The 26,852-nt window shown below is 54.1% G+C and overlaps 3 protein-coding genes and 1 pseudogene across 4 annotated transcripts; 2 read left to right on the forward strand and 2 right to left on the reverse strand.

Moving 5' to 3' along the window:
• Positions 1–393: 393 nt before the first annotated feature.
• Positions 394–476, reverse strand: LOC133758937 (U6 spliceosomal RNA; annotated as a pseudogene).
• Positions 477–3,415: 2,939 nt separating this feature from the next.
• On the forward strand, positions 3,416–4,354 carry LOC133758847 (olfactory receptor 2T27-like). The gene has a single exon (XM_062189983.1). The coding sequence runs from the start codon at positions 3,416–3,418 to the stop codon at positions 4,352–4,354; it is 939 nt and encodes a 312-aa protein (XP_062045967.1).
• Positions 4,355–6,342: 1,988 nt separating this feature from the next.
• LOC133758848 (immunoglobulin-binding protein 1-like) lies at positions 6,343–7,446 on the forward strand. Its single transcript, XM_062189984.1, is given in 3 exon segments — positions 6,343–7,235; positions 7,327–7,382; positions 7,385–7,446. Coding segments are annotated over 3 exon segments (1,011 nt in total).
• Positions 7,447–14,737: 7,291 nt separating this feature from the next.
• Positions 14,738–19,978, reverse strand: PGBD2 (piggyBac transposable element derived 2). Of its 2 annotated transcripts, XM_062189827.1 has the most exons (4): positions 19,871–19,978; positions 17,904–18,112; positions 17,669–17,729; positions 14,738–16,827 (listed from the first exon to the last, which is right to left on the reverse strand). In XM_062189827.1, exons 3-4 carry the CDS (start codon positions 17,683–17,685, stop codon positions 15,066–15,068), a joined length of 1,779 nt encoding a protein of 592 aa, XP_062045811.1. In that variant the 5' UTR covers positions 17,686–17,729; positions 17,904–18,112; positions 19,871–19,978; the 3' UTR covers positions 14,738–15,065. The 2 variants fall into 2 exon arrangements, with proteins under 2 accessions (XP_062045811.1, XP_062045812.1); XM_062189828.1 differs by lacking the exon at positions 19,871–19,978 and having other exon boundaries at positions 17,904–18,336.
• Between the last annotated feature and the right edge of the window lie 6,874 nt (positions 19,979–26,852).

Genomic DNA, 26,852 nt, shown 5'->3' on the forward strand with positions numbered 1-26,852 from the left:
GGAATGCTTCACGAATTTGCATGTCATCTTTCTTTTTTTAAAAAAAATATTTATGTTTACTTGAAAGACACAGTTACAGAGAGAGGAGATGGAGAGAGAGAGAGAGAGAGAGAGAGAGAGAGAGAGAGAGAGAGGTCTTCCATCCGCTGATTCACTCCCCAGATGGCTGCAACGGCCGGAGCTGTGCCGATCCAAAGCCAGGAGCCAGGAGCTTCTTCTGGGTCTCCCACAAGGATGCAGGGGCCCAAAGACTTGGGCCATTTTCTATTGCTTTCCCAGGCCATAGCAGAGAGCTGGATCAGAAGAGGAGTAGCTGGGACTTGAACTGGCACCCATATGGGATGCCGGCACTGCAGGTGGTGGCTCTACCCTCTATGCCACAGCACCGGCCCCATGCATGTCATCCTTCTGCAGACGCCATGCTAATCTTCTCTGTATCATTCCAATTTTAGTATATGTGCTGCCAAAGTGAGCAGGAAACCACCTCTTAAGAGATGAGTCTTTTCCAACTCGAGGTGTACCTGAGATTGAGGGCAGGTAGGAGGAAGGCAGGTGGAGGTTTCATTTTCCTATTGGTTATTTTGGAAACAAAACAAATTCAGGGGCCGGTGCTGTGGCATAGAGGGTAGAGCCACCACCTGCAGTGCCAGCATCCCATATGGGTGCCAGTTCAAATCCCAGCTACTCCTCTTCTGATCCAGCTCTCTGCTATGGCCTGGGAAAGCAGCAGAAGATGGCCTAAGTCCTAGGGCCCCTGCACCTGTGTGGGAGACCCAGAAGTTCCTGGATCCTGGCTTCAGATTGGCCCAGCTCCGGCTGCTATTGCAGCCATTTGGGGAATGCACCAGTGGATGGAAGACCTCTATGTCTCTGCCTCTGCCTCTCGGTAACTCAGCCTTTCAAATAAATAAATAAATAAATCTGAAAAAAAAATTCAGTGGGAGCAGTTTGAACAAAAAATCCAGGGTTATCTGCAATTAGGAAAAAAGGTGTGGGTTGTGTGGGTTACTGTCCTGAACCTTAGGAGCTACATGACTTTGAATATCACTCTTTCTGAAATGTTGAGATGACAGAGCATAGTCTCCACCTCACATCATGCTCCTGAGAACACAACAGGAGGTACATGAAAGCATTGCTCAACTGTAAGTTCCAGAACAAATGCAACGTGTTTTCCAATCTCAAATCTCAACTGCAGCCCCACCACATTCCCATGTGCAACTGGCTCAGAGCAGACCTGGAGCAGGCACCCAGGGCAATCAAAAGACCTACAGGGACCGGAGAGGGCTTCAAGTCCGTGTTCACTGTGTCTCTTGGGGAAACACAACATAGAAAGGGCAGCTAATGGTCCTTGTCACTGCAGAGAACTGTGTGGAGAAATGAGTGCCTCCATCAGCTAGGTGAAATCCCAAACTATGGAGAAAAGCTTGGCATAAAATCCCACCTAACAATACCCAAATTTTCTCATATAGATGGCAAGAAGAAATCATAGCTTCTGTCTACCTGACTTGATGGCCCCCAAGAAAATGGACAAGAGCCAAGACATGCATAGGTTGTCAACCCACATATCCATAGATTCACCCAGGAAACCAAGGTAAGATGAGGGGGAGGGGAGCCAGTCTCCTTGACCCAAAATCTGTCTTCATTGTATTCAATGTGTGTCATTAGCAGCCTTATTTCAGTGGAGTCAGAAGTCGGTTCTTTGGACTAAGATAAAAAACATTTCACAAACAAATCCAAAGTTTCAGATCAGCTTCTGTCCTGTAAGATGTTTTTGCACTGCTGTGAGTTGCCCTTTAAATGACTGCCTTTGAACTAGAAAAAAGGAAAAACCCTCATCCTCTTTCTCCTCACTGCTGAACTGACTCAAAAGTGATCCATTGAGGAAATTTCCCCAAAGTGATCAACTTTACAAAACAAATCTTTAAAAATAAGGAAAGCTCCAGTAGTGGCCATGGATTATGGGCTCCTCTGGCCATGTGATGTCCATGAAGGGAAGCAGGCTCCACCTGTCATGTCACCCATCAGGAGCTGGAGAGACCCATCTCCCCAACATCAGTGACACACTTTCTGTTCAAATACATTTTCCTCTTTCTGAAAACGATCAGGAAAATCAGACTTTGCTTTTTCTCTGAAAGCGAAGGTGAAAGGAAAAGAAAATTACAGGAAAACATGTAAAAGAGTTGACAGCTCACTAGGAAAGGGAAGCCAAAAGAAACAGGAGAAGAACAGTAAAATACCAGGTCTAGCAAAAGAAAAGTGGGCCAGCATGCTAGATACTTGAGGTTTACTTCAAGTCATAGATTCCACCCGAAAATCAACTGCTGTCACCAAGCAGAACGTTGTTCTGCTCTTTCCAACACCTTGCAGACCGACTGAAATGATCATTTCCCTGACAGTCCTGAGAAGTGCTGATCTGCTGAGACACGGACACACCCAAAGTGCATATGTGCAGACCTGCTTTCAAGGCATAAAAGCTAAATGTATCTCTTTTAAATGGGTATATTTTTAAAGTTTCAAGGAAATTCATAAATATACAAAGCTATAATACATGAATACTTCACGTATGTTGTAGAGGCTAGAAATCTCTACATAATTTTAATAAACTAATAATGTAAAAGTTATACTCATGTTTCTAAATATCCATCCCTTCCTTGTGCAGGAAAGTGAATTACTGTATACTGACTTGCAGCATCTTGTTTGTCCCCTCAGTGATGTGCAAGTAGAAGAGTTAACGTGAACAAGCTGAACACAACTCAAGACATCATTTATAGGAGAGCTCTCAAAGTAAGTTGAGGGAATGTGGGGGACTTGGACCCAGGCCCTTCATGGGTACAGATTCGGGTGGTCCAGGACCAATCATTTAGAGCTTTTGTGATTCATAATTCCTTCATCACCAAGTAACAGGAAGATATCAATGACTGGGGATTAAGAGGGAAGCTGATTCTTAAGGCATCCTTTAAGCCTGAACTTGAAGGGTATGACAAAAATACAATTAATTTAGAGAAGCTTTGTGACAGGCAGGCCCAAGGAGAACCCCAGTGATCCTGCCCACTGGTCCCCATGCCTTTGTGCAATCTTTCCTCAAAGGCTGGACCCATTCATTCAACAATGCTGACCCTAGGTTCAAAAAGACCAGGACTTCCATCTTTCTCTCCCTTTCCCCTTTTCTTTATCTTCCTGTCTTTCCTGAAGGAAGCCATATTGTACATGGTGCCTTGCGCCACTCAAGTGCAGGAATTGAGAGACTTCCCGCTAACAGCCAACCAAGAATTGAGGCTCGCACCCCAACAGTGCACAAGGGCTGAACTGAACACTGACAGCGGGTAAGCTGGGCAGCAGTCGCTGGAGCACTTCTGAACTCCCCCACTCTCACATCTTTCCAGGCACGATTACTCTCCACTAACAAGGCAGAGTCATGGACAGCAGGAATAAGTCTTCAGACACGGACTTCATCCTCCTGGGCCTCTTCCCTGGCATGAACCACGTCACCCTCCTTGTCTCTGCCATCCTCCTGATCTACACGGTGGCTCTCACTGCAAACTCTGCACTAATTCTTCTGATCTGGGTGGACTCTCGCCTCCACGCACCCATGTACTTCCTGCTCAGCCAGCTGGCTCTCATGGACCTGACCCTAATCTCTAGCACCGTGCCCAAGATGGCAGCCGACTTCTTCTTGGGGCAGAGAAACATCTCACGGCTGGCCTGTGCAGCTCAGATCTTTTTCTTTCTGACTCTAGGCATTGCTGAGTGTATCCTCATCACCTTCATGTCCTATGACCGGTACGTGGCCATCTGCAACCCTCTGAGATATGCCCTCCTCATGAGCCAGAGGGTCTGCCTGCAGATGGCTGCCATCTCCTGGGCTGGGGGTGCCTTTTTATCACTGGCACACACTGCCTACACCATGCACTTCCCCATCTGCGGTTCCACAGAGATTTCTCATTTCCTTTGTGAGGTCATGGCCATCCTCAAGCTGGCCTGTGAGGACATCTCTGCCTACGAGAAGGCTGTAGTGGTGACCAGCATTATGGTGCTCCTCATTCCCCTGTCCCTCATCTTGACTTCATACATGCTCATCTTCCTTGCCGTTCTCCGCATGAACTCCCCTGAGGGCAGAAACAAAGCCCTGGCCACCTGTTCCTCTCACCTGGCTGTGGTCAGCCTCTACTTTGGCCCAGCCATGCTGGTCTACATGAGGCCGAGTTCTTACCACAGCCCCAAGCTGGACCAGGTCCTCTTCTTGCTTGGTGCCATCCTCACCCCCATGATGAACCCCCTCATCTACAGTCTGAGGAATAAGGAGGTGGTGGGGGCTCTGAAAAAGGTGCTGGGATGCTGTCCAACCTCACTGTAGACCACAAATATGTGGCAAATCTTAGCCATGAGCTCTGTTTCAGCTCAGTCTGCCCTGTTGGATGTCGAGGCCTCTGGTCATGAGGTAGAAACTGCAATGGCACCACTGGCTCCATAGATTCAGGACACAGAGACGTAAAACTGGTGGAATGTGCTGTGGCCGTTCAGCCTTTCTGAGTATGCTAGGTTCACACTCTGGGACTATGATCCTCGAGGAGTAGGCATTCCAGAGTTGATGATGATGGTGAAAGTAGTGGTGGTGGTGCCAACAGCATTGCTGTGGGTTTGAGGGGAGTCACTGTGGGGGCAGCAGTGATGGTGATGAGGTTTTGCCAAGAAAAGGATGTGAATCAGCGATGCTTTATTCAAGGAGATATGAATCAAGTCTAGTCGAGAAAGGTCAACCACGACAGAAAGTGCAGAAATGGTCCAGTTTCCAAACTATCCTAAAGTGAAGGTGAAAGCTTAAGAGTGTAAAATGAAGGGGCTTTATTAGATGACATCTATGGCATTTCTAAACCTACCCAAAAAAACTCATTTTTTTTAAATACCATGCTGCTTCTTAAATTATTTTGTGTAACTGTCCTTGTTACCAAAAAGAATATAAAGACCTTTTAAGTTTCTTTAGTTTTAAGAATGCAGAATTATATTAGGCTTGATGGCAACGGACAGTTATATGCAGAGTTACACTAGTAGAGTGCACCTGAGTTTAGTTTTGTTTTTACATTTCTATCACCTCTCTGCCATGTAGTGAATTAACATTCACATCTCAGGAAAGGATAATAAGGTGAATGTGGCTGAATCTACATGTGTAGAAATATTACCATTCTAACACCTGGCAGTGAGAACATAAACAGACTGCAACTGAACCTAAGAATTTAACAGTTCACTGCCGCACCCATCACTAGTTGACTTGGTTGAGTGACCAAATTAGAGAATGGAAAGCTATTTATATGTCATTAGAAATCCAGACGATTCTCTGAGGAACATGGCTTGCTAAGAATAAAACAAAGGACTGAGAATTAGAAAGAATACTTACTGCTGTCCCTCTCGTGCTGCCCGGAGCAACCTGTAGCAGCACGGCCCCCACACGGGGCCAGCAAGGCGGCGGGCAGGTGCTCCGCACCCCTGCGGGCCCGCACACCACGGCTGCGGTTGCTGGTGACCCGTCCGTCACTGATGCCACCACCACCACCACCACCACCACCACCAGCCCTTGGGCGGGGCTGGCACTGAGAACGAGCACCCCACACCCCTGCCACGACTGCCACACGGGAACACGGCGAGATGTCCGACTGGAAGCCAAGCACAGCGGCCTACCAGACCGTCGCCCACCACACACCACCCGGGAGAGCCGCGCTTCGCCGGCACGGAGACGGGGCTCGGCCACCCCATCAACGCGGGGACGAGGACGTCCGCCAGCAGCGGGGTGACCGGGCCAGAGCTCGGCCGCCGGAGCACACGACAGGGACACGTCGGCACAACCGGGACGTGGGCGCCGCGTGGCACGAAGCGCCCAGCGGTGGCGGGACCAGGAGCGGCCGGGCACCGCCCGACGCGAGGCCACGACAGCGCAGGCGCGCGAGGCCGGCCCGGCGGACCCGCCCATCCGGGCGCCGGCGGAAGCGAGGGCGCCACGCGCACTTCCTGCGGGCGCAACCGTCGGCCTGCGGAGCGGCGCTGGGCGGGAGCGGCTGCGCGGCCTCCTGCGCTGAGGGAGCGCCTCTCGAGGTGAAGGAACGCGCCCGCACCGCGGCCCGCTCGCGCCCCGAACCCCCCCGCCACACCGGGCCTCAGGGCCCACGAACTCGGGCGCGCCTCGGGCCGAGCGCGCCTGCTGGCGGCTTGGCTGTGACAGGCCTTGCTCCTGTGGCAGGCCGTCCGCCGGCGGGGCCCTGCGCGCCCTTCCCGCCTCTTCGCCTCACCTAACTCTTCTTTTCCAGTTACCTTTGACCCGGAAGTGAAGCCCCGGCCATCCTCCGCCGCAAGATGGCAGCGTCCGCCGACAAGGCCCTGCCGCTGCGGCTGCCCGAGCTGTTCGAGGCCGGCAGGCGGCTGCTGGAGCAGGCGGAGGCCGCGGCCGAGCCCAGCGGTTCCCAGGCGGTCCAGGACGCGGTGGCCGAGGGCTTGGAGCTCCTGGGGAAGGCCGCGGACATGCTGTCGCTGCTCGACCTGTTCAGCCGAAATGAGGACTTGGAAGACATCGCCTCCGCCGACCTCAAGTACCTGCTGCTGCCGGCCCTGCAGGGCGCGCTCACCGTGAAACAGGTGCGCCCCGGCGAGCGTCTGGCCCATCTGCAGCAGGCCCGGGAACACTTCATAAACTACCTCACTCAGTGCCGGCACTACCGGCTGGCAGAGTTCCCGCTTCCTGGAACCCTCGCCGGCGCAGCCGAACGCAGTGCTGCTGCTCCCTCCGCAGCCCGGCCTGGCCTCGAGGCCATGGCGTCTCAACGAGAGGCTAAGATCGAGAGGTACAGGCAGAGGAAGGAGGCGGAGAGCAGGCTGGCCGCACTGAAACGCGCTGTGGAAAGCGGGCAGGCCGAGGATGAGCGTGTCCGTGAGTACCACCTCCTCCAGCTCCGGAGGTGGGCGGGTATCAGCTTGGATGAGATTGAGAGCATTGACCAGGAGATGGAGATTCTGCGAGAAAAAGACTCTGCAGGAGAAGCGTCGGCGCCTCCTGCATCTCCCCAGGAGAAGCCTCCAATGAAGCCCTTCATTCTCACTCGCAATGTGACCCAAGCTAAAGTGTTTGGAGCCGGTTATCCGAGTCTGGCAACTATGACCGTGAATGACTGGTACGAACAGCATCTGAAATTTGGAGCGTTGCCAGATCAAGGAATAGCCAAGGAGACGCCAGAGCCCTCTGACACAGAGAGCTGACTGAAACAGTTCAGAACCTGCAATACAGGTGCCGCTCAGCTTACAATGAGCTTACATCCAGATAAACCCATTGTAAGTTGACAATATCCTAAGTTCAAAAGAGCAGCAAGATACAGGAAGACAGGAGGAGGAGCATGGTGAGAACACCACAGAGCAAGGGAGTGGGGTGACTGGAAGGGCATCCACGTTGGGGGCTGTGGCAACTGACAGGTTGCTTCCCAAAACTGACGGGACTGCAGAACACACCGGCCCCACCAAGGAAAAACATGCAGGCTCCCTCCCTGGGCTACTGCCTCAGCTCTGTGAAACAAAGGTAAAGGTCTGTAATCTTGCTTTGCATTTAATAAAGTGTTAAAGAATTAAGTGTGTAGTTGTGTCCTAGATGATGAGCCAACAGTCTTGTTTTTGGTGTTATCATGGTGTATTCCAGTTTATCAAGGGGAAAGAAACAAGTACTGAGAAGGTATAATTATACAATTTTTATATAATTATTTATATATTTTATAAATATATGAAATCTATTTTAAAAATTACGTAAAAATAATAAATTGCTGTGTGATTTCTCTTTGAAAAATAATAAGCATCCATTCTACTGCAAAAAAGTAGGAAAACAACTCATAATGTGAATGAGAAATTCAGCACAGAGACTGAAATATCGAGAAAGAACCAAACAAATCTGGATTTCAGAAAGTCAGATTTTAAAAGTCCAGTTGAAAGCTTCCAGGATGCTAGACCACACAGAAGGACTGAGCTTGAAGCCAGATCTTTTAAAATATCCGCGTCAGGGGCCGGTGTGGTGGCGCACGGGGTTAAGCTGACACCTGTCACACAGGCATTTCCTATTGATATTGGCAGTGAATTGAGTTTGAGTTCCGGTCCTTTTCTCCTGCAGATGTAGAAATCCTAAGCAGAGACTGGTGTTGCATGTAAACAGAAAATGAGAAAGTGGAGAAGTAAGCATTCATTCACAAGCGAGCGTGGGCGGCTCGACACAGAAATACACAAAGTGAATGGGCCAAGAGTTGCTGATAAGTGGGAGGAAAACTGAAAATGTTACCTGTGGTTGGGAAGGTCTGGCTGAGGGCAGGAGAGTGAAAAAGGTACACTGGAGAGGGGCCAGCACTGTGGCGTAGTGGGTAAAGCCACTGCCTGCAATGCCAGTATCCCATACGGGTGCCGATTCAAGTCCTGGCTACTCCAGTTCAGATCCAGCTCTCAGCTATTGCCTGCGAAAGCAGTGGAAGATGGCCCAAGTCCTTGGGCTCCTGCAACCACGTGGGAAACCTGGAAGAAGCTCCAGGCTCCTGGCTTTGGATCGGCGCAGCTCCGGCTGTTGTAGCTATCTGGGGAGTGAACCAGTGGGTGGAAGACCTCTCCTTGCCTCTGCCTCTCCTTCTCTATCTGTGTAACTCTGACTTTCAAATAAATAAATTTTTTTTAAATTTTTTTTTTGGTCAGGCAGAGTTAGAGACAGAGTTATAGACAGAGAGAAAGGTCTTCCTTCTGTTGGTTCATGCCCCTAATAGCCGCCACAACTGGCACCACGCCAATCTGAAACTAGGAGCCAGGTGCTTCCTCCTGGTCTCCCATGTGGGTGCCGGGACCCAAACACTTGGGCCATCCTCCACTGCCCTCCCAGGCCGCAAAAGAGAGCTGGACTGGAAGAGGAGCAACCGGGACTAGAACCCCGGGGTGCCGGCGCCATAGGCGGAGGATTAGCCAAGTGAGCCACGGCGCTGGCCCTCAAATAATCTTTAAAAAGAAAAAAAAAAAAAGGTACATTGGAGAATCAAAAAGGCACAGTACCACAGTACCTCTAAGCAAGATCCAAGATAGAAAGGGCACTCTCTTGCCTTCCACCTCCTCATCATCTCATTAATCCAGATCCCAGATGCAACAGATACTTCATGAAAAGGTGAGAAATGAGAGCTTTGACAAGTAGGGTATGGGGGGGGGGGGGGGGCCTTGTGACTTCTGGCTCCACAGACAACTGCCTGCCTGCTTACAGTATATCATTGAGTGCCAGTTTGAATCCTGGCTGCTCCACTTCAGATCCAGCTCCCTGCTAATGTACCTGGGGGAGAAGATGGCCCAAGTGCTTGGGCCCCTGCAACCACGTAGGAAACCCAAAAGAGGCTCCTGTCTTCTGGAATCAGCCCATTCCCAACCGTTGTAGCCACTGAGTGAACCAATGGATAGAAGATCTCTCTCTTAACTCTTTCAAGTAAATAAAAATATTTTTTTAAAAAAAGATTTTATTAGGCCGGCACCGTGGCTTAACAGGCTAATCCTCCACCTGCGGCGCCGGCACACCCGGTTCTAGTCCCAGTTGGGGCGCCGGATTCTATCCCGGTTGCCCCTCTTCCAGGCCAGCTCTCTGCTATGGCCCAGGAAGGCAGTGGAGGATGGCCCAAGTCCTTGGGCCCTGCACCCGCATGGGAGACCAGGAGAAGCACCTGGCTCCTGGCTTCGGATCAGCGAGATGTGCTGGCCGCAGCGGCCATTGGAGGGTGAACCAACGGCAAAAAGGAAGACCTTTCTCTCTGTCTCTCTCTCACTATCCACTCTGCCTGGCAAAAAAAAAAAAAAAAAAAAAAAAAAAGATTTTATTTGAAAGGCAGACTTACAGACAAAAGGAGAGACAGAAAGGTCTTCCATCCGTTGGTTCACTCCCCAAGTGGCCGCAACAGCTGGAGCTGGGCCAATCCGAAGCCAGGAGCTTCTTCCAGGTCTCTCAAACGGGTGCAGGGGCCCAAGCACTTGGGCCATCCTCTACTGTTTTCCAGGCCATAGCAGAGAGCTGGATCAGAAGAGAAGCAGCAGGGCCACAAACCAGCACCCATGTGGGATGCCAGTGCTGCAGGGGGAGGCTTAGTTTACTATGCCACAGCATTGGCCCCAGCAGAAACCTTTTTTTAAAAAGGGGAAATAATAGTTTCTGGGACCTTCAGGGTACCATTAAATGAGCAAATGTTCATATTTGGGCACACAGAAGGCTAAGGGGACAGGTATGGAAAACCTATTCACTGTAAGAACAGCTTGGAACTTCCCTGGCCTTGGAGCAGGTGTGTGTATCTAGGGTCAGGCACAATTATTGGAAGAATAGCTAGAAACTTGCTCAACCTTGGAGCAGGTGTGTACAAGCAGGGACAGGAGAGATGCCGGGCCCCAAACAGACAAGACCAGATGAAAATCTACACAATGCCATGTTACAAACTTCAAGAGCTCAAGACAATTCTAAAAGTGCCGAATCACATTTAGGTGAGTCATCCCTGGACTGAGGGCAGATTGCTCAGCAGAAACCTTGCAGATCAGGAGCAAATGCAATTACGTATTCCAAGTTCTGCAAACCAAGAATATGAAATCCAGCAAGAATATCCTTCATTTCTGAAGGAGAAATAATTTCTAAGACAAGCAAAAACTGACTTCATCAACACCAAACTGGCCTCACAAAAAAAAGTGTTTAGGGAGCTGGCACCGTGGCACAGAGGTTAAGGTGCTGCTCGAGACACTGGCACCCCATACCGGACAGCTAATTTAAGTCCCAGCTTCTCACTTCTCTTTCAACTCTTTGCTGATGTGTCTGGGAAAGTAGTAGATAATGGCCCAATACGTGGGCCTCTGCAGTCCACGTGGGAGACCCAGATGGAGTTCCAGTCTCCTGGCTTCAGGCTGTCCCAGGCCTGGCTGTTGTGGCCATTTGAAGAGTGAACCAGCAAATAAGGCAGACACAGAAAGACAATTCTCACATGTTCTCCCTCCTAAGTAGAAGCTGAAAAATCAGTCTGAACATAGAGTAGTGATTGCTAATGCTAGGAAGGGTAGGTGGGGAGGGAGGCATTAGGGGCTTGGATAACAGCTACCAAAACACAAATAGAAGAAATACATCAGTGTCCAAGGCACAGTGGGGTGACCACAGTTCACCATAACCTAGTATATATGTTATGACTAACTAGAAGAGAGGGCCTGGAAGGCTTCAAACACAGAACAAATAAGGAGATAGAAATGGTAATGACCCATATTTGATCAATACACAATGTTTATATGTGTTGAATGTTGAAATATCACACTGTACCCCATAAGTATACAATTATTACATGTTAGTCAAAATTTTTAAAAGTTTTTTATGCATCTAAAATAAATAGAGTGGAAAGGGAATCTACACAATGGGGGAAAATATCTGCAATTCCTTTAATTGATAAGAGGTTAATAGTAGAATATATAAAGAATGCCTACAACTTAACAACAAATAATTTTAAAATGGGCAAAGGACTGAATAGACATTTCTCTAAAGAAGATATAAAAATGGCCAATGAGCATAAGAAAAAACATCACTAATGAACAGCCAATTGTCAATCAAAACCTCAAGGACAACGTCTCCTACCTATTAGGATAGCCACTGCCTACAGAAGAGAAAATAACAAGCACTGGTGAGCATGTGCAGAAGCCAGAGCCCTGCAGGTGGGAACAAAGTGGTGTGGACACTGTGGGGAACTGTGGAGGCTCCTCAAAAACTTTAAAATAGAACTGAGATAGAAAGATGCAGTAGTCTCCTACTGGGGACAGGTCCAGAGAACTGAAAGCTGGGCGTGGACAGGAGATTTTCCCATGTGTATTCACGGCAACATATTTACATCAGCCATCAGGTGTCCCTCGACAGGTGAATGAATTAAGAAAATGCATCATATACCACACAGATGGTTTAGCCTGTAAAAGAACAGAACCCTGCCATGTGCCACACGTGGCTGAATCTCGAGGGCATTACCCTAGGTGAAATAGGGTAGGCTTCCACTCACGTGAGGTATCTGAAGCAGTCAGTCTCGCAGAAGCAGAGTCGGATGGGGCTGCCAGTGTTGGGGAAAGGGGAAAATGGGGTGTTGTTCACACAGTTTGGGGCAGACCTTACTAAGCTGCCTCCAGAAAGGTACAGACTTACACTCCCTCGGGAACTACAGGAGTCTGCCGGCTTCCCGTCCCCACACTGCCAGTGATGATCTGTGACAAACGCATCTGATGAAAAACAGGTATCCAGGACCTGCTTGTGATGTCAGTTACTGCTCCAGGGTCTCACCCTGTTCATTCTTCAACATTTGACTTTTTATATAGCACTGCACTTTTTTTATGCCATCTATGTGTTTGTTTATGAGGTCTTTTCCACTTTGGGTATTACAAATGTGATTTAGAGTATATTTTCCCAATGTCTTTGCATTTTAATTTTGTTAATGAAAATAAATCTCACAGCATTTTAAAAACTGCTGATTTCTATCTACTTGAAAGGCAGAGAGAGAGAATGAATATCTTCCATCACTGAATACCTCTCCAAATGCCCACACAGCCAGGGCAGGGCCAGGCCCAAGCCATGAGCCCAGAGCTCCATCCAGGTCTCCCATGTGGGTGGCAGAAGCCCAAACACTAAGCCATCATCTGCTTCCAGATACATCAGCAGAAAGCAGAGGAGCTGGTACTGACCCAGCACTCTGAGACGAAATGTGGAGGTCTCAAGCGGCGGTTCAATCCACAGCAATACAACACCCACCCCAATCTTATAGCTGTATATTGGTAAACCTACTGATGAGTCCTCTTTTACCTGCTGTTATTAAAAAAAAAAAAAAAAAGTTCTTACCCAGAAAGAAGACATTCAACATGCTCTCTTAGATTTTTGATATGCTCATTCTTTACACTATTTCTCTTTTGGGTTTTGTTTTTGTTTTTTAGGATTTTATTTATTTATTTGAGGGGTAGAGTTACAGACAGAGAGAGGGAGAGACAGAGAGGTCTTCCTTCCACTGGTTCACTCCCCAGATGGCTGCAATGGGCAGAGCTGTGCTGATCTGAAGCCAGGAGCCAGGTGCTTCTTCCCGGTCTCCCAGGCAAGTTCAGGGGCCCAAGGACTTTGGCCATCTTCTACTGCTTTCCCAGGCCATAGCAGAGAATTGGACTGGAATAGGGGCCACCGGGACTAGAACCGGCACCCATGTGGGATGCCGGTCCCACAGGTGGAGGATTAACCTACTGCACCACGGCGCTGGCCCTGCATTATTTCTCTTTCATTCTTCATTTCACCAGGTTTTCATACATAAAAATATTCCCTTGTCCCAAAACATTCCCCTTAAACACAGGAATTTATAAAGGTGGAATTTAAAGCAGTGGTTAAATACATGTAATTGTCATTAGCCACCCACCTGGGAGGAAAAATAGATTCTTACATCATGCTGGTTATAAAAATGGATTCCACATGAATACATGTGTATAAGAAAAATATCTTTATCAGGAAACCTGAATCCTGCAGCTCTAGTTCTCTGAATAAACACAAAGCAAGTTACCTATCCCTGGAGTTTGACAGCCTTGGCTTAGCGCTCTAGAAGTGTTAGAAGTGTGAACAGAAATCCTTCATCACGTTATCCTTTTTTTTTTTTTTTTTTTTTGACAGGCAGAGTGGACAGTGAGAGAGAGAGACAGAGAGAAAGGTCTTCCTTTTCCGTTGGTTCACCCCTCAATGGCTTCTCCGGCTGGCACACCATGTTGATCTGAAGCCAGGAGCCAGGTGCATCCTCCTGGTTTCCCATGCGGGTGCAGGGCCCAAGCACTTAGGCCATCCTCCACTGCCTTCCCAGGCCACAGCAGAGAGCTGGACTGGAAGAGGAGCAACTGGGAGAGAATCCGGAGCCCCAACCGGGACTAGAACCCAGGGTGCCGGCGCCGCAGGCGGAGGATTAGCCTATTGAGCCGCAGCGCTGGCCCATGTTATACTTCTTAACCATTTCCTCCATCTTAATCACAGGGAAGCATGTAGTTCAGTGGGTTAAGTCACTGCTAGGGATACCCACATCTCCTATCGGAGTGCCAGTGTGGGTCCTGTCTGTGCTTCTGATCCAACTTCCTACTAATGTGCAACCTGGGAGGCAAAGAGCAGCCCAAGTTCTTGGGTGCCTACTACCCACCTGGGAGACCCAGATGGAGCTCTTGGAACTTGGCTTCAGGATGGGCCAGACGTGGCTGTTGTGGCCATTTCAGGAGTAAACCCACAGATGGAAACTCTCTCTGCTTCACTCTTCGTCACTCTTCCTTTCAAAGAAATGAATCTTGGGGGCTGAGCTGTGGCGCAGCAGGTTAAAGCATTTGCCTGCAATGCCAGCATCCCATATGGGTGCTGGTTCAAGTCCCGGCTGTTCCACTTCCAATCCAGCTCCCTGCTAATGTGCCTGGGAAAGCAGCAGAGGATGGCCCAAGTCTTTGGGCCCCTGCACCTATGTGGGAGATGTGGAAGAAGTTCCTGGCTCCTGGATTGAGATCAGCTCAGCTCCAGCCATCATGGCCATTTGGGGAGTGAACCAGCAGATAGAAGACCTCTCTCTCCCTCCCTCCCTCTCTCTCTGTCTCTACTTCTCTCTGTAACTCGTGTCTTTCAAATAAATAAAATTAAAAAAACAAATAAATGAATCTTTTGAAAAAATTGTTAAATCATGACATACAATGGTAAAAGATTTTTATTGTTCATGCAAGTTTTTCTTTGATAATCTTCACTGGGAACTCAAATACATCCCAAAGCAAGACTTTTACTTGAATAAGTTTAAATAAATAGCAGTACAAAACACAGATTTGCTAACACTTAAGAGCACTAATGTAAATATTAATGACATCATGCATCATCATGATAGAACACAGTAAAACAGCACTGTTTACAGGGTAGGAGGAAATACAAAACCCAGCCAGCAGGGATTCGGGTCTTTTCTCGACACAACTGGGTCAGAAGTGCTGCAAGTGGTGCACAGAAATGCTGCAAGTATCTCGCCACGACCACAAAGTCAAGCAAGCAGGCCAAGGCGTCACCGAATGTGGTACTCCCGGAAGCACTTGGCATGGACACCCTTCTGGCATTTCTCACACCGGGTGTTGGTCTGGGAGTGGCAGAGGGCGCACCGGGTCCTCTTGTCCTGGTGGATGATCCAGTGCCCAATCATATCGAAGCGGCTCTCCGTCTCCAGCCGCCTGCTGCGCCTGCCCTGCGAGGACGTGTCTGCGTTGCTCTCCAGGTACACGCAGGCCACGTATCTCCGGAAGGCCAGGAGGTCCACCTGGGCGTCCTGGCAGCAGATCCTGTGCAGCTGCCACGCGTTGTTGAGGGCAGCATCGATGACGTAGCCGATGAAGCTCGAGTACCACTTCATGCCGCGGATCTTCACCTTGTACTTGGCGATGTTCTGGTCCATCCGGCCGACGCCTCCCACCTTCTCCTGGTACAGCTTCACCAGCGACGGCTGGTGCACCTGCGTCCGCGTCTTGGCCGCCCCCGCGTGCCGGCTGGTCAGCCTCACTGGCTCTATGCCCACGGCGTTGGAGCAAATGTTGACCACGCGGCTGTCGTGCCAGCGGCACACGATGATCTCCTCGCTCTCGTCGACTTTGTAATCGAATGAACCCCGCTTCATTTTCTTCAGTTCCTTGGGGTCTTTGAGGGGGCACTGCTCAGTCCTGTACTCACGCACGGTTCCTGTGGCCTTCACTCCCTTTCTCCTCAAAATGGACATCAGTTTGACACTTGTAAAGACCTTATCAAAAAATATGTGGTAGGGCAGAAAGCCGCGCTCCTGCAGCGCGTCCACAAACTTGATGACCATGCTGCCGCCGAGGTCCAGGCCCCTGTCCGGCTTCGTGAACAGCGTGCCCTGCGAGGGCTCGAACCACACCAGGTAGCCCCGGCTGGTCGTGCCGCACCAGATCTTGTAGCCGAGGCGCACGGGCTTCCCGGAGCGCAGCCGCTTGGACCCGCGGTGCCTGAAGTACTCGCACATGGACTCGCCGAAGCTGTAGAACTCCTCCAGGGGCGCATGCTTCTGGAAGTTGCCGTTCATGCGGACGATGAGGGGCCTGACCTTGGCAAACCTATCGCTCTCGTCCAGCTCGCTGTTATCTGCAAAGTGCAGGTAGGAGAAGACCAGCTCGAACCTGTCCCTTCTGATGGCGTCAGCCACGAGATGGTGATGCGAGTCGGGAGAGGTTTCCCAAAACATCCTTCTCCTCGGATAGGAGACGTAGCCGCTCAGAATCAAGATGCCCAAAACACACTTCAGCTCCTGGGCCGTGACGCCCAGGTTCACGTTCTTCTGCCAGGCGTAACGATTGGTTTCGTCGACAATGAAGTTAATGGTTCCTTCGTCAAAGAACAACTCAAAGAGGCCCACGGGACTCAGCTCCTGGCTTTTGAGGTCCTCCATGTGAGGATCCGAGGCCGGCCAGCTGCCGAAGTCCGGCCGGATGTCTCTCTTGGTCCACACGCGCTGCGGCTCCGCCCCCGCCTTCTGCCTCTCGCCGGCCGGCTGCAGCTCCAGGGCTCCATCCTCCTCACTGCTGCCAGAGTGGTCAGACACCACAGAGGCGTGCAGCACGCTGCCCGGCAGCTGAGCCCCTGGCCGGCCGTCCTCGTCCCCTGAGTCCTCGTCCGTGAAGTCTCCCGAGGCATTGTCAGGCGGGGCGATGAAAATCTCCTCCCTGTCGGGGCCAGACTCCTCCTCCTCCAGGGCGCTCAGCACCTCCAGCAGCTTTGCAGCCCTCGCCCTGGGGCGGGCCCCGCTCCTAGAAGTGACACCTCTGCAGCGACAGGAAGGGTCAGGAGGGCCATTCCCAGAGCCAGGGCTGCGCAGGACGCAGCACTGCTACCAGCGGCAGCCTCCCAGGCCTGGCAGCACCAGGCCCGGCACCAGGCCCAGCGCAGGGCCGAGCAGGGCAGGATTTGGAGGCAGAGGCCATCTAAGAGGCACCTGCCTCCTTTCCTGCTTTACAAACTGGCAATGAACCCGGGGGCTGCTGTTAGTCATCAGCCCGGAGAAGGGTGACGGCCGCGGGACGCCAGTCACCAGAGCAGCACCCACTGCTGTCCCCTGCCTGGGCCCTCGCTGGCCCCTCCAGCCCTGGCGTGAACCTTGCAGTGCACCAGGAAGTGCAGACTCACTCCAGCCTCACCTCCCAACGCTGACTCCACCATCCCCGGTGCTGACCTCAGGGACACAGCGATGCGCCCACCTGAGCTGTGCATGGCCAGCAGGGGAGGGGAGAGCCGAGGGCCTTTCTGTGGGCCCAGGAGCCATCTTCACACCTTCCCGGCTCAGCCTCCTCAGGTTCACGGGGCGGATTCGGGCCCACAGGCCAGGGCTTCTGCAGTCCTAACATCCCAGCCCCCACTCTCCCCAGACTGTCAACCCTGTCTGCACGTGGCTGTCCCAACCCTGGCCATGGAAACCTGCTGTGTCCACCATGTTCTCACATCTGTGGACACATGGGTGCCGCACTCCCATCAGATCAGCCTCGCCTTCTGTCACTCCCTCTCCCTCCCCAACCCCTGCCTGCCTGCCTCCTTTATTAAGCCCCGTGGACACCAGCGGTTTAGTGAGACGAGAACCAGGGGCTAACAACGTCCCAGGTACACACCTACCTCGAGGCTGAGGCCATGGTGAACCAGGAAGACGAGGCTGCCCTGCCCAGAGTCCACGCATCTGTAAGACAGTGAAAGTCCACTTCAAAGCTCACGTCTCCACCAGCAGCACAGCGGGGGTCTCACCCACCACTCATGGGAGAGCACAGGAGCCCAGGGCCCCACCGCCAGAAGGAGGGGCTGGGCAGACACAAGAAGCAGCTCCCAGTCCTCGCAGGCGCCTCAGACAACATACCTGGGCACACTTCTCGCAGTCGGCACCGCTGGGGCGTCGGCCGTGGCCGTGGCCGTGTCCGGTCCTGGGCACCACGGAATGGCCGCCACAACACTGCCGCCTAACTGCCAATTCCAAACGCTTTCCCAGACATCGCCAGATGCCCCGTGGGACAAAATCGCCACTGGATGATGACCCCTGTTCCAGATCAGCGCAGCCCGTGGAGCTCCCTGCAAGGACAGGAAGCAGTGACGCCACCGCGTCCAACATGTGACAGTGAGCTTCCCATTCTAGACGAGCGTCGTCAGCTCTGTGGTAAACAGTCACGTGCGGCTGCTCTGTTACAACGAAATCCTAAACTTGTTAACAATTATGAAAATGCAAAAATAAAAGATATACAGGGGAGTCCTTCCTGAAGGAAATACCACAACTTAACTCTACACCTAACTTCATCGAACATCCAACAGCTCCGCAGAGCTGGTCTCTAAGACAGAGCCCAGACACCCCCCACCCGCTGGTGCTGACAGCCCTGCGCCCTCCTCCCGAGCAGGCCACCCCGCTCGCTGCTGACAGCGCGGCACCGTGGTGGGAGCAGATGCCCAGGACTGGGGCTCCTAAGCTGCTCGGTCTCTGCCCTCGGTCACTCCAGGAGGCACCAGCTGCCATCTGAGCCGTCGCGGGCAGGGGCCCTGAGCCACCATGCAGCAACCTGCAGCAGCAGCCCTGAGGACCCCTCCCATCAGCCACCAGGTGGGGCCCCGGCCGCAGGTGCCTGTGTGCTCTCGGGCTCCTAAGGGGTGGCAGCAAGGCCAGATCAGCACAGTGAAGGAGGGCAGGGCAGCTCCCCGAGGAGGGGAGGACTGGGCAGGGCCACAGGAAGAACAATGCCTGAGTGTGGGGGGGACAGCACCCCAGAGAGGATGAACAGCACGGAGGAGATGGCTAGGCCGGCCGGGCCACAGGAGGAACCCGAGGGACAGAGAGGAGCAGTCTGGAGCCGTTGGCAGGGCCCCGAGGCTCCATTGAGGGCCCGAGGCTCTGGTCCAGGAGCACACAGGCAGAATCAATGAGACAACGGAGGCCGGCCTCAGGCCGAGCTCGGGCTCCACGGGCCTGGGGCACAGAGAAGCCCGGCTGGAGTCATACACAGATCACCCAGGGAGGGGCCCAGAGCCAGCACCTGAGAGGCCAGGGGGCCTGGTCAGGGCAGAGGCCAGGGGGCCCAGAGGACGCTCGCACCTGGCCGGGACCCCAACAAGGAAAGCACCCGATTCGGCGCTATGCTATGCTCAGGGCCTTGGGGAGAGGGCAGGGCCTGCTGGGCACAGATGCTGGGCCACCAACAGCACGACCGACTGGCAGACCGGCTCCAGCAGGGCCCCAAAATGACCCTGCTGGCGAAGCAACCTGCGACCCACGTGAACCGCAGGTGGGGAATTCTTTGCACTAGCCTTGCAACTTTATAAAATTAAGATGAAAATTATTTTTAAAAAGTAACTTATAAATGTAAATCCTTCAACGCCAGATGCAAACCGGCTCAGGAGAGGCCAGTGTGGAATACGGGTATCCTGCCTACTGCCCATCTTGTAACAAAAGAAAAACAGGAAACAGAGGAGTCCCAGGGATGCCAAAGAGGCTAGGCAGCAGCAGGCCGGACGCCCTGCTCTCTATAGCAAGGCCCCGCCCCACAACCCCGCCCCCCGTGTTCAGGCCCCGCCTACAGCACCCAGCTCCTCCGTCAGGCCCCGCCCCCTCCTGCGTTCTCCGTAGCCACACCCCCAGCTATTCCTCTCCAGCCAGGCCCCGCCCACATCTTGAACTCACTGAGCCCGGCCACGCCCACCCACCTTGACTGCCCAATGTCCATCCCGCCAAGGCTGGGCCCGCCCCTGCCCCGCTCCGCCCCTTACTCCGCCAGCCGCGGCCTCGCCCCGGGAGCGCCCCCTAGCGTTCCCGGAGCTCGGTGCTCGGAGGCCCATTGTCCTCACCGTCCGTGCGCCGCCACAGGGGCGGACGCTGGGCGCCGCCGAGAAAGCGCAGCGTCAGACGCCACTGCTCCCGCACTCAGGCCAAGGCCTCGCCTACGGCGCAAGCGGGCCGACGCCTGCCCGCGCCGGCCAGGGAGAGACGCGCAGCCATCGTTGGCGCCAGGCGTCGCGGCCGCGCAACGTCCGGCACAAGAGCGCTCGCGGCGCCTCGGCCCGCCTCCGGCCACGCCCCCTCCGGGCCACGCCCCGGCCCGCGCGACCACCGAGAGGGCCGGACCTCCGCGGCGCCTAGAGGGGACCCGGAAGTGCCTCGGAGCCGGGCGCCCTAGCGGCAGGGAAGCCCCTGGAGGGGGGGTGCTGCCCGGCTTCCCCGTCCCGCTTTCCCGCCCGAATCCCAGCCCCCGTTGCTGGGGCGAAGCGGGGTCGCGGAGGAAGGCCTTTACTGCGGGGGCGGTGCTTCCCAAGCGTAGCCCCCAAATGAGAGCAGCATCACCGGGGAGTTGATAGCCTGCAAGCCCTGGGCCCGCGCCCTGCAGGCCCTGGAGGCCGTGGCGGTGCCCCCGCCGCTGCGAGGCGGCTGTCTCGGCCTGCGTCTTTCTTCCGTGGCGGGGGTCGCCCGAGAAGTGCGGAGAGCCTGACACTCAGAGCCGCCCGGGATCAGCGTTGGCCGGGTCTCTGCGTATCCTCAGTCCCTGGCTTCCTGTACTCTCAGTTGCTGAGAGTCCGACCTTAGGCTGTGGGCCTGGAGCTCCCGGGCGTCCTCCTGCGGAGTGGCAGCAGCGCCGCGCCCCAGGCCACCAGCGCGTGCGACCCCCTGGGGAGTCACTGTGCCCCCGGAACCTGGCGGCCCGCTGGGTACCTCCGGCCCTGGGCTCCCCGAAAACCTAGAAAGCTTTGCCCAGACAAAGCCCAGAGCCAGCTCCGCAGAAAAGGCCGCAGTGCAGGGTCTGACCTGGCCCTCCACCCTGGCACGGAGGGGTGTTTGCCTGTTCCGTGTAAAGTGTGTGCCGAAACACCTGGGCCATGGCTGGTGCGCAGAGACAAAGGCTCAGCCACTCTCAGCCCTCATGCAAAAGTGGCCCGGCCCCTGGGGTCGGGGCCTCCTGCCCCAGGTTCCGCGTGTCCCGTGGAAGTGCACGCTGGCAGTTGGGCACCCACCTCTGCGGATTTCTCTCTCTGAATAATGTGGTCTGGCCGTAGATTCGTATTCTGCCTCCTCTCTGTTCTGCGCCTCTTTTCCTAAAGATGCTCATGTGTGGGATCCATTCAGCATAAAAGCAAGCCAGGGGGTGGAGGGCCGGCCGTGGGAGGGCGGGGGAGCCGTGCCAGGGGGTGGAGGGCCGGCCGTGGGAGGGCGGGGGAGCCGTGCCAGGGGCGTGGAGGGCCGGCCGTGGGAGGGCGGGGGAGCCGTGCCAGGGGGATGGAGGGCCGGCCGTGGGAGGGCGGGGGAGCCGTGCCAGGGGCGTGGAGGGCCGGCCGTGGGAGGGCGGGGGAGCCGTGCCAGGGGCGTGGAGGGCCGGCCGTGGGAGGGCGGGGGAGCCGTGCCAGGGGTCTGGAGGGCCGGCCGTGGGAGGGCGGGGGAGCCGTGCCAGGGGTCTGGAGGGCCGGCCGTGGGAGGGCGGGGGAGCCGTGCCAGGGGGTGGAGGGCCGGCCGTGGGAGGGCGGGGGAGCCGTGCCAGGGGCGTGGAGGGCCGGCCGTGGGAGGGCGGGGGAGCCGTGCCAGGGGTCTGGAGGGCCGGCCGTGGGAGGGCGGGGGAGCCGTGCCAGGGGTCTGGAGGGCCGGCCGTGGGAGGGCGGGGGAGCCGTGCCAGGGGTCTGGAGGGCCGGCCGTGGGAGGGCGGGGGAGCCGTGCCAGGGGTCTGGAGGGCCGGCCGTGGGAGGGCGGGGGAGCCGTGCCAGGGGTCTGGAGGGCCGGCCGTGGGAGGGCGGGGGAGCCGTGCCAGGGGGTGGAGGGCCGGCCGTGGGAGGGCGGGGGAGCCGTGCCAGGGGGTGGAGGGCCGGCCGTGGGAGGGCGGGGGAGCCGTGCCAGGGGCGTGGAGGGCCGGCCGTGGGAGGGCGGGGGAGCTGTGCCAGTGAGGCCGGGCCTGGCCCTAGCTCCTGTGCTCCCGCACCTGTGTGTGCCGTTCGTTCATTCGGCGAGTATTCCCTGCGTGCCCATCCTGAGACGGGCTCCGCTCTGGTACCACTGCTAGAACAGAACAGAAGGCAAAGACAGGAAACCCCTGTGTCTTCCTGATGCTGAACTCCAGCGAGAGAGCGACAGTAAACAAGTGAGTTTATCCGGTGGAGGTGCTGACCAAACCCCGGAGGCAGAGAGAAGGGTCATTGCTGGGGTTGGAGAGAGAGGGCAAGGGTGCGAGGCCATGCGGGGAAAGTGGGTCTTGTTACAGCCTTGCAGGGATAAGGAAGTGGGAGCCCCGATCCCGTTAGGGTGCGGTGGTTGGGCCATTTGGTCACCTGACTTTTGGTTAGCCAGCCTGGATGCTGGAGAGGCCAACACTTACTGTACAAGATGGAGACCCGCCAGAGCCTAAGACGGCGCCGGTTTCACTCACAAAGGGGATGATCGTGGCAGAAGGCATGGTGAATGCAGTGTAAGTGCTCTGACTGGGGAGGCCACATGGGAGGGTCACAGCTGAGGAGGAAGCCAGGCGCAACGAGGGGCAAAGCGTGCAGAATTCAAGCAGAACTGCAGAGGCAGAGAACGGCATCTGGGAGGTCTCTGAGGTGGGAGCAAGCCCGGGTCACCCAGCCTCGGAATGGCTGGAGCCGAGGTTGGAGTCGAGGTCACCCAGACTCGGAATGGCTGGAGCCAAGGTTGGAGTCGAGGTCACCCAGACTCGGAATGGCTGGAGCCGAGGGCAGAGTCGAGGTCACCCAGACTCGGAATGGCTGGAGCCGAGGGCAGAGTCGAGGTCACCCAGACTCGGAATGGCTGGAGCCGAGGGCAGAGTCGAGGTCACCCAGACTCGGAATGGCTGGAGCCGAGGGCAGAGTCGAGGTCACCCAGACTCAGAATGGCTGGAGCCGAGGTTGGAGTCGAGGTCACCCAGACTCGGAATGGCTGGAGCCGAGGTTGGAGTCGAGGTCACCCAGACTCGGAATGGCTGGAGCCGAGGGCAGAGTCGAGGTCACCCAGACTCGGAATGGCTGGAGCCGAGGTTGGAGTTGAGGTCACCCAGACTCAGAATGGCTGGAGCCGAGGGCAGAGTCGAGGTCACCCAGACTCGGAATGGCTGGAGCCGAGGTTGGAGTTGAGGTCACCCAGACTCGGAATGGCTGGAGCCGAGGGCAGAGTCGAGGTCACCCAGACTCGGAATGGCTGGAGCCGAGGGCAGAGTCGAGGTCACCCAGACTCGGAATGGCTGGAGCCGAGGGCAGAGTCGAGGTCACCCAGACTCGGAATGGCTGGAGCCGAGGGCAGAGTCGAGGTCACCCAGACTCGGAATGGCTGGAGCCGAGGTTGGAGTCGAGGTCACCCAGACTCGGAATGGCTGGAGCCGAGGGCAGAGTCGAGGTCACCCAGACTCGGAATGGCTGGAGCCGAGGTTGGAGTTGAGGTCACCCAGACTCAGAATGGCTGGAGCCGAGGGCAGAGTCGAGGTCACCCAGACTCGGAATGGCTGGAGCCAAGGGCAGAGTCGAGGTCACCCAGACTCGGAATGGCTGGAGCCGAGGGCAGAGTCGAGGTCACCCAGACGCAGAATGGCTGGAGCCGAGGGCAGAGTCCAGGGAAAGAGGCCGGGGAGGGTGGGCTGAGGCGGAGTGGCTCTTCTGGAGTGAAGCTGACACGCTCAGGTCTGGTGTCTGCCCTGTGCGTGCACACGTGTTTGCTGTGTGAATGGACGTCATGGCACAGCAGGGTGAGTCACCCCTTGCAACACTGGCTCCCCCTGTTGGAGTGCCTCCTTCAAGTGCTGCCTGCTCTGCTTGTGACCCAGCTCCCTGATAATGGGCCTGGGAGGCAGTTCCTTGGCCCCTGCACCCACGTGGGAGACTTGGAGGGAGTCCCTGGCTCCTGGCTTCTGCTTGGCCCAGCCCTGGCTGCTCTGTTGCAGTTAACTGAAGAGTGAAACAACTAATGAAAGCCTCTCTCTCTCTCTCTCGCTCTTGCTCTCTCTCTCTCGCTCTCTCTCTCTCTGCCTTTCAAGTAAAATAAATCATTTTTTAAGTTAATAAAAAGATCAGGACTGCATCTAGGTGTTTATGGAGTTATGAAGAGCCCACATAGACGTTTCTAGTATACTACTTTGAATTAAGCAAATTAATGATTTAAAGTCAAATCCTTTGAAAAAAGTTTCAAAATTTGGTGTAAAGTAGGGGAAAGAACTGTGTAATAGGAGTTAGAAAAAAATTAAGGCAGAAGTCTTCAGAAAAAAATGCATGTTCTGAAATCATCTGTGATTGAGAAATAAGCTAAATAAGTTTTAAAGAAAAATTTTGTAAAACTATTAAAGTGAAGTGCATTATGTTGTAAAAACTACTTACAAAAATGCAATTAGAGATACTTAAGGAGAGAAAAGGCTTGAATGAAACTCGAACATTTATTTGTTTAGTTTGCTTCTCATGTATGAACCTATGCACGTCTTGGGTGAGATTTTACCTGTAAACATTCTCATGTCTGTCAAACTAAAGAATATTTATGGTATGGTTGATGCTGTTGCTGAATGATATTCAGCCAAAGCTCAGCTACAAATCGCTTTATTTACATGAAGGTCTTCAACGTCCATAGCAAAATCACAGCCTACCCAACAGTTAAGAATGCCACATGCAACGTAGCAGGTAACGCCGCCGCCGGCAGTGCCGGCTTCTCATATGGCCACCAGTTCAAGTCCCAGCTGCTCTACTTCCGATCCAGCTCTCTGCTATGGCCTGGGAAAGCAGTAGAAGATGGCCCAAGTCCTTGGGCACACGCACCTGCGTGGGAGACCCAGAAGAAGCTCCTGGCTCCTGGCTTCAGGTCGGTGCAGCTCTGGTCATTGCAGCCAGTTGGGGAGTGAACTAGCGGATGAAAGACCTCTCTCTCTGCCTCTCCTTCTCTCTGTGTGTAACTCTGACTTTCAAATAAATAAATAAATCTTTTATATATTTATATATATACAGATATATATATATATATAAAGAATGCCACATACATGATGCAAAGTTGTATATGATCATAGATAAGTCACTAAACCATAAAGATGTCTTATTTACAAGAACAAGTGATTTTTGGCAAGATGACCCAGGGGAAAGAACCAGAAGCTAGGTGTAGTTTTAGGCTAGGCTCTCATGATGAATGGGCACAGGGTAAGAAGAGGTACACTGCTCAAGTGGCATCCTGTTTCTTGAAGCTTGCTTGTTGTGAGTGACACTGTAGGTGATCCAGTGCTGATGGAGATGGGATTGAAGGGACACACTGTGCACTATGTGGCTCTCATGCTCTGTGTCAGGAATTACCATTGGTGGAGAACACCCAGGGACAGTAGATGTCCAAGTGCTTTTGTTAGAGTTCTCCAGAGAAACAGAGCCAGCAGGATATGCACAACGCACACACACACAGGTGCACACAAACACACGCGCACGCACACACACAATTTGTATCTGCCAAGAGATTTAACATGAGGCACCGGCTCGTGAGCTCACAGTAGCCAAACCTCTGCCGTCTGCAAGCTAACAACCCAGAGAAGCCAATGGTCAGTCAGGTCCCGGTCCAGGTCCATGTCCAGGTCCAGGAAACAGGGAAGAAATCCCAGGCCAGGGGCAGGAGAGGACGAGCGGCCCAGCCCAGGCAGTCAGGCAGGGAGCAAAGTGGGCAAATTTCTCCTTCCTCCACCCTCTGTCCTATTTAGGATCTTGTCTGCTGGGATGTTGCTCACCACGCTGAGGAGGGCAGTCCTCCATATTGAGTCCACTGATTCAAATGCCCAGCACACCCAGAAACACCCTCCCAGGCACACCCAAAATCATATTTCATGTGGACTTCCTGTGGGCCAGGCACGTTGGCGCATGAAATTAACCACTTAATCATTCAACATAATATGTGTCACGTAATGTCAGGAGTCCAGCGTCTACACTCCATGAACTGTAAATGGTAATGTATCATAAGCGATGCCAAATGGAATGCACCTGAGTTTGCCTGCTCGTTTGTGCAAACAGATAAAATGGGAAAAGGAACTGAGTGTATGGCACATGCCCTCCAAACAACATGAACTGGAAACCCTACCCTCAGTGCCATGGTGTAGACCAGGGAGCCTGATGGAACCCTACCCTCAGTGCCGCGGTGTAGACCAGGGAGCCTGATGGAACCCTACCCTCAGTGCCGCAGTGTAGACCAGGGAGCCTGATGGAACCCTACCCTCAGTGCCGCGGTGTAGACCAGGGAGCCTGATGGAACCCTACCCTCAGTGCCGCGGTGTAGACCAGGGAGCCTGATGGAACCCTACCCTCAGTGCCGCGGTGTAGACCAGGGAGCCTGATGGAACCCTACCCTCAGTGCCGCGGTGTAGACCAGGGAGCCTGATGGAGCCCTACCCTCAGTGCCGCGGTGTAGACCAGGGAGCCTGATGGAGCCCTACCCTCAGTGCCGCGGTGTAGACCAGGGAGCCTGATGGAACCCTACCCTCAGTGCCGCGGTGTAGACCAGGGAGCCTGATGGCAGGTGTTTGGACGGTTGGAGTGTTTCCCTCGTGAGAGGATCGATGCTGGTTTTGCGGGGCTGCCGGCCGCGAGTTCGCCTTTGCTCTCTCTCACCCGCTCGCTGACGACCTGAGATGATGCAGCAGGAAGGCTCCCACGAGAAGCTGATGCTCTGATCTTGGGCTCCCAGCCTCCAGAACCAAGGGAAATGAATTTGTTCTCATTGCGAATGGCCCAGTCTGTGGTTTTCTGTCAGAGAGGTGTAAGACAGACCCCACCCACATTCAGAAGAGTAAATGGTTCTTTTCCATGTCTCCAATTCTGACAAAGCACACGGAAAGGATTGAAGTGAACGTCGAGAGTA

The sequence above is a fragment of the Lepus europaeus genome, chromosome 4 (genome assembly GCF_033115175.1).
Source record: "Lepus europaeus isolate LE1 chromosome 4, mLepTim1.pri, whole genome shotgun sequence".
Lineage (NCBI taxonomy): Eukaryota > Metazoa > Chordata > Mammalia > Lagomorpha > Leporidae > Lepus > Lepus europaeus.

Excerpts from the sequence above, each read along its gene's own strand:
- LOC133758847 (XM_062189983.1), top strand. The coding sequence starts at position 3,416 with ATGGACAGCAGGAATAAGTCTTCAGACACGGACTTCATCCTCCTGGGC.